The 11170-nt window shown below is 47.8% G+C and overlaps 1 protein-coding gene across 1 annotated transcript in view; it reads left to right on the plus strand.

Moving 5' to 3' along the window:
* Nucleotides 1-11170, plus strand: part of LDLR (low density lipoprotein receptor) — a 34769-nt gene that overhangs the window by 7819 nt on the left and 15780 nt on the right. Inside the window, exons 2-4 of the mRNA XM_021717971.1 lie at nt 5260-5382; nt 6904-7290; nt 10424-10546. Coding sequence (XP_021573646.1) covers nt 5260-5382; nt 6904-7290; nt 10424-10546 — 633 coding nt within the window. The remainder of the gene's footprint in view (nt 1-5259; nt 5383-6903; nt 7291-10423; nt 10547-11170) is intronic.

Genomic DNA, 11170 nt, shown 5'->3' on the forward strand with positions numbered 1-11170 from the left:
AGCCCAGCAGGTCGAGGCTGTGGTGGCCGGGAGCGTGCCACTGCACTCCTGTCTGGGTGATAGAGTGAGACTCCAATTCAAAAAAACAAAACAGACAACAACAACAATAACAAAACTTTTTTTTTTGAGTTGGAGTCTCACTCTGTTACCCAGGCTGTAGTGCAATGACACACTCACGGCCACCCCAGCCTCGACCTGCTGGGCTCCGGCGATCCTTCCGCCTCAGTCTTCCAAGTAGCTGGAACTAATTTTTTGATTTATTGTATTGACCAGTTCTAGGCAAGTTGCCCAGGCTGTTCTTGAACCCATGGCTCAGGCAATCCCCTCACCTCAGCCTCCCAAGTGCTGGGATTACAGACTTGAGCCACCGTGCCCACCCTAAAAAGAAAACATTTTTTTTTATTCCAATAGCTTTAGGGAGTACAAGTAGTTTTTGGTTACCTGATTGCATTGTACAGTGGTGAAGAAGTCTAGGCTTAAGTGTACCCACCACCCCCACCTGTGCACACTGTACTGGATAGGTGATTTTTTTCATTCCTCCACCTCTTTCTCCCTCCTCCTGCCTTTTTTTTTTTTTCTTTCTATATATCCTTTTTTTTTTTTTTTAATTTTATAGATGTGAGGTACAATTCAGGGTTAGGTATACAAATGTTCATTATGCAGTTGCCCTTATTGATGAAATGTAACCCCCCCTTCCCCAGGCAGATTCCCACTACTGCCAATCCTGCTTCTCCGCCCCCCTCCCGGAAGTTTCCCACTACTGCCAATCATTTTCTTATAGTATTACAATAATTGTTCAAGGTCCACTTGTGAGTGAGAACATGTGATACTCAGTTTTTTGTTTCTGTGAAAGATCACTCAGTATTATAGACCCTAAGTCCATCCAGGTTGCTGTGAATCTCATAATTTTGTTCTTTATGGCTGCGTAATATTTGTGTATATGTACCACATTTTTTTAAACCGGTCCTCTTTTGATGGGCAGTATGATTGGTTCCATATTCTTGCTACTGTGAACAATGCTGCGATAAACATATGTATGTAGTATCTTTTTTATAGAGTGATTTGAGTTCTTCCAGGTATATTCCCAGTAGGGGGATTGCAGGGTCGTATGGAAGGTCGATTTTTAGATCTTTTAGGAATCGCCACACTGTTTTCCACAGAGGCTGTACTAGGTTACACTCCCACCAACAGTGTAGAAGTGTTCCCTTTTTGCCACATCCTCTCTAGCATCTGTTATTTTTTGTGTTATTGATGATGACCATTGTGATTGGAGTTAGTTGGTATCTCAGTGTAGTTTTAATTTGTATCTCCTTGATGACTGGTAAAGCTGAAAATTTTTTAATGTATCTGTTGGCTGCTTGTATGTTTTCTTTTGCCCACTTTGTAATGGGCTGTTTGTTTTTTTCTTTTCAGCACTTTTGAGTTTCTTGTAGATCCCAGATGTTTGGCCTTTGTCAGACATACAGTTAGGAAATATTTTTTCCCAGTCTGTGGGCTGTCTCCTCACTCTCTTGATGGTTTCTTTTGCTTTGCAGAAGCTTGTTGATTTGATGAGGTTCCACTTGTCTATCTTATCTCTCATGGCATGGGCACTTCGGATTTTGATCAGGAATTGGTTGCCAGTTCCAACTTCCATAGAGTGTCTCCTGCATTATCTAAGGTTCTTATAGTTTGAGGTTTTACATTTAGGTCTCTGATCCATTTAGAGTTAATTTTTGTGTATGGGGATAGATAGGGGTCTTGTTTGAGTCTTCTGCATGTGGTCAGCCAGTTTTACCAGCACCACTTACCGAATAGGTTCTCCCCTCCCCAGTGGTTGTTGTTGGAGGTTTTGTCAAAGATGATTTGGTTGAGAAATTGAGGTTTTCCTTCCAGATTCTCTAACTTCAATATCATATGCACTGATCTTCTTTTTTTGATCTGGAACATTCTCCCAAGAATGTAATAACTTGCTGGAGATGTGGTTTCCGCTTCAAGTGGGATGCATTTATTAATTACCTTAGTGCCAAATGAGCTGGCTAAATTTTGAGCAAGCCATTAACCGATTTTTTGTTATTGCTAACATTAAAAATTAATTGATGAAAGACAAAGCATTCTTAACCTTCCTAAGAGGATAAGAAACATACAGTACGTCTAGCCATCCATTAAAATGAATACGCCTAGATGGCATCTGATACAACTTCATGATAATGAAAAGGCAGACACTGCCGTCTTTTTTTCTTGGTCTTATTGCCTGATTTATGCATGAAGCATGCTGAGCTGAGTGCTCATCCTTTCTTTAGCGCTATTGTTTTTGTTTACATTACAGAATCAAAGTTTACATTTTGAATTGTAAAAGTTAACTTTGATTCCAGTTCACATGTAGAAATGCATTCTAGGCCGGGCACGGTGACTCACACCTGTAATCCCAACACTTTGGGAGACTGAGGCAGGAGGATCGCTGGAGGCCCGGACTTTGAGATCAGTCTGGGTCATATAGCAAGACCCATCTCTAAAAAAAAAAATCAGCTAGATGTGATGGCTCCTTGGGAGCCTGAGGCAGGTGGATCACTTGAGCCCAGGATCACTTGAGGCTGCAGTGAACTATGACTATGCCACTACACTCTAGCTTGGATGACAAAGTAAGACCCTGTCAAAAAAAAAAGAATTCTAAGTCAAAATTTAATGTCTAAAACTAAATGCAATCAACAGCATAAGAATCTTGCATTTTTGGAAATCTCCCAAACTCTTAATGTTTTCTAATTTTTATCTAATCATCCAAGGCAATGTTGTCCAAGAAAAATTTTTCTCATATATTTCTCTATTTCCTTTGATCTGATCTTCAGATCTGATTATCTTCTGATCGATCTGTATTCTGTGGCCTTTACAACTATAATTTCTCATAATTATTTATTTCTTGCTATTTTCTTTTTTCTTCCTGAGTTGGAGTCTCACCCCGTCGCCCAGACTGGAGTGCAGTGGCATGCTCCCGGCCACCGCAGTCTCAACCTGCTGGGCTCCCGTGATCCTTCCACCTCAGCCTTCCAAGTAGCTGGAACCACAGGCACACATCACCACATCTGGCTAATTTTTAAAAATTTATTGGAGAGATGAGGTCTTGCCAAGTTGCCCAGGCTGGTCTTGAACTCTTGGGTTCAGACTATCCTCTAGTCTCCGCCTCCCAGAGGGCTGGTATTAGAGGTGTAAGTTACCACGCCCAGCCTCATTTGCTTATTAATGTGCACGGAAGTGCTAATATTTTATTCCTGTGGTCCAGTGTACACTTTGGAATCCAACAACATCATGTCAAAACCTTTGTTGATCATTTCCTCTCTTGGGTTTATGAAATTTCATTTTTTGTGTTTAATTTCCTGGGAATTAGGCAGTTCCTGATAGGATTGCATTTCTGGTTTCTTCATTATTGGCAGGAAATAGACCCAGGAAACAGACTGTGATTCTGGCACTGAGTATACCCCTTCCCCTTCCCCTCCCTCTCAATGGGGAACAGATATTTGTTTATTTATTTATTTCTTTACTTACTTGTTTATTTATTTACTTATTTTGAGTTGGAGTCTCACTATTGCCCAGGCTGGAGTGCAGTAGCACATTCACAGTCACCCCAGCTTCGATCTGCTGGGCTCTGGCGATCCTTCCATCTCAGCGTTCCAAATAGCCAGAACTACAGGCATGCTCTACCATGCTTGGCTAATTTTTTTATTTATTGTAGAGATGAGGTCTCACCAAGTTACCCGGGTTGGTCTCGAACCCTCAGGCTCAGGCGTCCACTTGCCTTGGCCTCTCAAAGTGCTGGGATTACAGGCTGAGCCACCAAGCCCGGCCCAGATGTTTTATTTTTTATCTACTAGAGACCAGGTCTTGTTATGTGTCCCAGGCTGATCTTGAACTACCAGCCTCAAGCAGTTCTCCTGTCTCTGTTTCTCAAAATGCTGGGATAACATGCATGAGCTACCATGCCCAGCCAAATGTTTTATTTATTTATTTATCGCCCCCGGAAAATTACAAATAATTTAAAAAATTTTTGCAGACAAATGTGAGAGGAACGAGTTCCAATGCCAAGACGGGAAATGCATCTCCTACAAGTGGGTTTGTGACGGTCGCCCTGAGTGCCCTGACAGCTCGGATGAATCCCTGGAGACCTGCCGTGAGTCCCCTCGGAGCATATGACCCTTGACCCTCCCTCCTTTTAAAAATCCTAACCCTTTCTGAAGGTGGCAGCTGAAACAATAGCCAGTGGCTTTTGATGTGTTTAGCTGTGAGTTGGGAGAACTTTTCTTAAAGTCATTTAATAATGACTTTTTTTTTTTTGAGTGGGAGTCTCACTCTGTCGTCCAGGCTGGAGTGCAGTGGCATGCTCACAGCCACCCCTGCGTCAACCTGCTGGGCGCCGGCGATCCTTCTGCCTCGGCCTTCCAAGTAGCTGGAACTACAGGCGCACACTACCACGCCTAGCTAAGTTTTGATTTATTGTAGAGATGAGGTCTCGCCAAGTTGCCCGGGCTGGTCTTGAACCCGAGGACGTAGACAATCCACTCACCTTGGCCTCCCAAAGTACTGGGATTATAGACTGAGCCACTGAGCCCAGCCAATAATGACTTTTTTTTTCCATGTGAGGTGAAATTCACTTAACATGAAATTAACTGGTGTGGTAGCATTATTGCCTTCACCTGTGCTGCTACCACCTCGCACTTGTTCCAAAACCTCTGCATCCTATAACATCTGATTTTTTTTATTTTTTATTCTGAGTCTCACTCTGCTGCCCAGGCCAGAGTGCAGTGGTATGATCATAGGTCACTACAGCCTCGACCTCCTGGGCTCAGGGGATCCTTCTGCCTCAGCCTCCCGAGTAGCTGGGACTATAGGTGCACGCCACCACACCCAGCTGATTTTTTTGATTTATTGTAGAGATGAGGTCTCGCCAAGTTGCCCAGGCTGGTCTCAAACCCCTGGGCTCAGGCAATCCTCTTGCCTCTGCTTCCCAAAGTGTTGAGATTACAGGCATGAGCCACCACCCCCGGCCTCCCTAACATCTAATTTTTTTTTTTTTAGATTGGGAAATATAGTGTATTTAGAAAATAAATGAGAGAGAGAGGGAAAAAAGCGTAATTTTTAACATGCTCCATTAAATGCACTTTGTGTTAACCCACAACCATGGGGTTGGCATTCTTTCTTGAAAGCTCTGGGGTTACCTCTGCAAACATGAGGTGGTAAGGCCAGCTGGTCTTCGCCTTGAGTGACAGTTCAATCCTGTTTCTCTCCTAGGGTCTGTCACTTGCAAATCAGGGGACTTCAGCTGTGGGGGCCGCATCAATCGCTGCATCCCCCAGTTCTGGAAGTGCGATGGGCAGGTGGACTGCGAGAACGGCTCAGACGAGCAGGGCTGTCGTAAGTGTGGTCCCGTCCCTGCACCTGTGCCTGCTGGGGCCCTGGGGACAGGGCTGACATGGTCCCTGCAAGGCCCTGCTCGAGCTATGCGGTGGCCGCTCCACACTGGGCCCTATCTCTTGGGGGCTCGTGTTTAGCCTCCTCCCACCCCGGAGTCCCTCTGGACCAGGAGGCATTACAGAAGGGGAGGAGGTTGTCCCCTGAGGCTCTGCCACCTGGCACATGCCATGGTGAGCCACTGTCACCACCGCTGGCCTTTGCTGGGGGGCTGAGCACATGGTGGACACTAGTGACCGAGCCTCAGAGATTCCTCCCACTCAGGGGAGGGAGGCTCCAGCCCGCTGTGAAATTCTGTGAAGAAACCATAGCACACAAGGAGAAACTGTTGTCATCCATTCATTCATTTATTTATTTATTGAGTCAGAGTCTTACCCTGTGAGACACACAGATTGGAGTACAGTGGCACCATTCCAGGTCACTACAGCCTTGAATTTCTGGGCTCAAGCGATCCTCTCATCTCAGCCTCCTGAGTAGCTGGGACTACAGGCTTGTGTCCCCACGCCCGGCTAGCATTTCTGTTTTTTGTAGCGACAAAGTCTTACTATGTTGGCCAGGCTGGTCTCAAACTCCTGGGCCCAAGCAATTCTCCTGCCTCGACCTCCCAAAGTGCTAGGATTACAGGTGTGAGCCACCACACCCCGCCTCTTCTTCTTCTTCTTTTTTTTTTTTTATACAGGCTGTGCTTCCCAAATCCAAAAAGCTCTAAAATCTGGATGTTCTCAAGCGTTACAATGTGCTGCTGGAAGGAAATACCCATGGGAGCATCTCTGATTTTACATTTTTGGATTTGGGTTGCTCAACCGGTAAGGATAATGCAGATATTCCAAAATCTGAAAAAACACAAAACACTTCTCAGGTCCCAAGCATTTCAGACAAGAGAGACTCAACCCCATGATAATGAAAGCAGTTCGGCCGAGTGAAGTGGTTCACACCTGTAATGCCAGCACTTTGGGAGGCTGAGGCTGGAGGATTGCTTGAGCCCAGGAGTCTGAGATCTGCTTGGGCAACATAGCAAGACCTTGTCTGTACAAAAATACTAAAAAATTAGCTGGTTGTGGTGGTTTGTGCCTATATTCCCAGTTATCCAGGAGGCTGAAGTGGGAGGATTGCTTGAGCCCAGGAGGTGGAGGCTGCAGTGAGCCGTGATCGTGCCACTGCATTCCAACCTGGCCAGCCGGGTGAGACTCTGACTAAAAATAACAACAATTACCTGAGAAGTAGCACTACTATCTCAGGGACCCGGCTTAAGAGCTTGATACCCGTTAACTCATCGGTTCTCATAGCAATGCCAGGAGGCTCATACAGTAGGGGAAACTGAGGCACAGAACAGGCACTGGTTCAGTGTTGGGACCCCAACCCCCTCGGGGTCTTCCCTCTCTGTGACAGTGTTCCCGCCTGTAGACTGGTTTGGTATCGGAAGGCCCCATGCTGACAGGGCGGCCCTGCCTGTGTGTCCTGCAGCCCCCAAGACCTGCACCCAGGACGAGTTCCCCTGCCACGACGGCAAGTGCATCTCCCGGCAGTTCGTCTGTGACTCAGACCGGGACTGTCTGGATGGCTCGGATGAGGCCTCCTGCCCGGTGCTCACCTGCGGCCCCGCCAACTTCCAGTGCAACGGCTCTACTTGTATCCCTGAGCTGTGGGTCTGTGACGGCGACGCCGACTGTGATGACGGCTCCGACGAGTGGCCCCAGCGCTGCGAAGGGCATGGCGGGTCCTCCCTCCACGGTGACAGCAGCCCCTGCTCCGCGTTCGAGTTCCTCTGTGGCAGCGGCGAGTGCATCCATGCCAGCTGGCACTGTGATGGCGGCCCCGACTGCAAGGACAAGTCTGACGAGGAAGACTGTGGTACGGGTGGGGAGGGGACCCATCATGTGTGCCAGACTTGTCCCCGGGCTCACCCGCATGTAGGATGGGTGGCAGCTTTAAGGGATTAAAAGATTTGGGCCAGGCACGGTGACTCAAGCCTGTCATCCCAGCACTTTGGGAGGCGGAGGCAAGAGGATTGCCTGAGCTCAGGGGTTCGAGACCAGCCTGGGCAACTTGGTGAGACCTTGTCTCTACAATAAATCAAAAAATAAGCTGGGCATGGTAGTGTGCACCAGTTGTTTCCGCTACTTGGAAGACTGAGGTGGAAGGATCACCTGAGCCTGGCAGGTTTAGGCTGCAATGACCATCAGTGTGCCATTGCACTCCAGCCTGGGCAACAGAGTGAGATTCCAACTCAAAAAAAAAAAAAAAGCCAAAAGATTTCAATTCAATTCAATTCAATTTCAATTTTAGGTAGGGCGCTATGGTGTATGCCTGTCATCCCAGCACTTTGAGAGGCCAAGGAGGGAGGATTGCTTGAGCCCAGAAATTTGAGACCAGCCTGGGCAACATAGCGAGACCTTATCTCTTACCAAAAAAATTGAAAAAAAAAGTGACTAAAAAAATGTCTATTTTTGTGTCTACAGTAAATTTTTTAAATAGAAAGAAAAAAATGTCTAATGGCATCTATGCAGTGATTTCAGCTCTATGAAAACTGCTGTGCGGCTGGGTGCAGTGGCTCACACCCGTAGTCTCAGAACTTTGGGAGGCTGAGGCAAGATAATCACTTGAGTCCAAGAATTTGTGACTGACCTGGGCAACATAGTAAGACCCTGTCTCAAAAAACAGATTCCAAATCACAGGCCAAAAGTGGTCCAGATCTCCTTTCACGTGTTTGTTTTTTTCATTTTAGAGACAGAATCTCACTTGTCACCCAGGCTGAAGTGCAGTGGCATAATCATAATTCACTGCAGCCTCTACCTCCTAGGCTCGAGTGATCCTCCTACCTCAGCTTTCTGAGTAACCGGGACTGCAGCTGTACATCACACCTGGCTAATTTTTATTCCTTTCTGTAGAGATGGGGTCTCAATATGTTGCCCAAGCTGGTCTTGAGCTCCTATGCTTAAGCGATCCTTCTGCCTCAGCCTTCCAAGGAACTGGGATTACCAGCATGGGCCACCACACCTGGCCCTTGTCTTTTTCCTTTGAATCTCTCTGGTCACACTGAGGAAGAGGCTATCCCCAAAACAGACTCTTTCTGAGTTAATCTCTCCTGCTTAGTTAATCTATTTTTTGACAAGGGCACAGGCTGCAGTATTACTGACCCAGAAAGAACTTTTGCCTCCAGGCCTGGCTGGTGACGTCTGAGCTGGGTGACCCTTGGCTGACCTGCCCTCACTGTACTGTGGTCTCCCGGCTGGAGAACGGAGCAATGGCATTGACCTTGGCAAGCTCTGATTAGAGTCCAGGGCCACCCAATAGCACTTCCTGCAGCAGTGGGCATGCCCATGCCCACTGCTGTCCAGGCAGGAGCCACTAGCCCCATGTGACTGTTGAACCCATGACACGAGGCCTGTCCACTGAGGAACAGAATTTGGAATTTTTGTTTTGTTGTTGTTGAGTTGGAGTCTCACTCTGTCGCCCAGGCTGGAGTGCAGTGGCGTGCTCATGGCCACCGCAGCCTTGATCTGCTGGGCTCATGTGATCCTCCTGCCTCAGCCTTCCAAGTTCCAAGTAGCTGGAACTACAGGCACGTGCCACCATGCCCAGCTAATTTTTTCATTTATTGTAGAGATGAGGTCTCACCAAGTTGCCCAGGCTGGTCTCAAACCCCTGGACTCACACAATCCTCTCACCTCAGCCTTCCAAAGTGCTGGATTAAAAGCGTGAGCCACTGTTGCTGGCTATTATTTTTTTTTTTTGGAGACGGGAGTCTCTATGTTGCCCAGTCTGGTCTTAAACTCTTGGCCTCAAGCAATCCTCTTGCCTTGGCCTTCCAAGTAGCTGGAACTACATGCAAGCACCAGTACTCCTGGCTTCAGTTGCATTTTATGGGGGGGCCAGGCTCGGTGGCTCAGCCTATAATCCCAGCACTTTGGGAGGCCGAGGCGAGTGGATTGCCCAAACCCGTGGGTTCGAGACCCACCCGGGCAACTTGGCGAGACCTTGTCTCTACAGTAAAAAAACTAGCCAGGTGTGGTAGCGCATGCCTGTAGTTCTGGCTACTCGGAAGGCTGAGACAGAAGGATCGCTGGAGCCCAGCAGGTCGAGGCTGCGGTGGCTGGGAGCATGCCACTGCACTCCAGTCTGGGCGACAGAGTGAGACTCCAACTCCAAAAAAAAAGTGAATATTTTAAAAGAAAGAGAGACATTAACCAGGCACTGTGGCTTATGCCTGTAATCCCAAGGTGGGAGGATTGCTTGAGTCCAGTTCACAGTCAGGCTGGGCAACATACTGAGACCTTGTCTCTACAAAAATATTAAAAAATTAGTCAGGCGTGGTGATAAGCCTGTAGTCCTATCTACTTGAGAGGCTAAGATAGGAGGATCACCTAAACCCAGGAGTTCGAGGCTGTAGTGAGCTATAATCACACCACTGCTCTCCTGCCCGGGCAACAGAGCAAGACCCTGTCTCTTAAAAAAAAAATGTATCTTTTTTTGAATTGGAGTCTCACTCTATCGCCTAGACTGGAGTACAGTGGCCGCTCCCGGCCGCCACATCCTCGACCTGCTGGGCTCTGGCAATCTTTCCGACAATCCTTCTGCCTTAGTCTTCCAAGTAGCCGGAACTACAGGCGTGCACTACCACGCCCGGCTAATTTTTTGATTTATTGTAGAGATGAGGTCTCGCCAAGTTGCCCAGGCGGGTCTCGAACCTGCGGGCTCAGGCAATCCACTCACTTCAGCCTCCCAAAGCGCTGGGATTACAGGCTGAAAAAAAATGTATCTTAATCTATGTTATAATGGAAACACAAAGACAGGTCAGCTGGGGAGTTTTTCCCCATGATGAGAAGGGAGGCCATCTCTAAAGCTCCCGCACCCACATGGCTGCCCCTGAGGCCCAAGGCAACCAGCTCCTCTTAGATCACTGGGACATCATTGCTTGGAAGGTGGTCGTTCTGTTCTTTGGTTGCGTCTCTGTGAGAAAATCAACACTCTTTGTCTGTTCCAGCTGTGGCCACCTGTCGCCCAGACGAATTCCAGTGCCTGGACGGGACGTGTGTCCATGGCAGCCGGCAGTGTGACCGAGAGTATGACTGCAAGGACATGAGCGATGAACTTGGCTGTGTCAATGGTGAGTGATGGCCGCTTGGCTCCCCGCCCCCCCAGTTTTGGGCCTGACTTGTTGGCAAATAATCCATCATGTGATTTGTGGGTGCTCGCACCAGCTGCAGGTCCTGGGGCAAATGACTTGATAGCCTTGAACCTCACTTTGGCTTGTTTGTAAAATGACCTTGATGATAGCAGACTCAGGACCATGAGCTTTACCAAGGTCACTGTGCGGAGCTTGTGTCTGAGCTCACCGTGCACATGGGTGAAGCCATCCTATGTATTTTCCTGAGTTCCCACAGCAGCCATTACACACCTGGGAGTGTGTTTAGGAGACAATTGTGTCTGCCTGGCAGACCAGCTATGCAACACGCACAGCAGAGCCCAGAACAAGCCTCGGGACAAAGGGTCATCAGTGTAGAATTTATCTTTTTTTTTTTTTGAATCAGAGTTTTGCTCTATGACCTGGAGTGCGGTGGCACAATCACAGCTCACTGCAGCCTCGACCTCCTGGGCTCAGGTGATCCTTCTGCCTCAATCTCCCAAGCAGCTGGGACTACAGGCATGTACCACCACACATACCTCCCTAATTTTTTTTTGAGTTGAAGTCTCACTCTGTCGCTCAGACTGGAGTGCAGTGGCCACTCCC

Source organism: Carlito syrichta, unplaced genomic scaffold, assembly GCF_000164805.1.
Source record: "Carlito syrichta isolate Samal-C Ts95f unplaced genomic scaffold, Tarsius_syrichta-2.0.1 Scaffold311628, whole genome shotgun sequence".
NCBI classification, from domain to species: domain Eukaryota; kingdom Metazoa; phylum Chordata; class Mammalia; order Primates; family Tarsiidae; genus Carlito; species Carlito syrichta.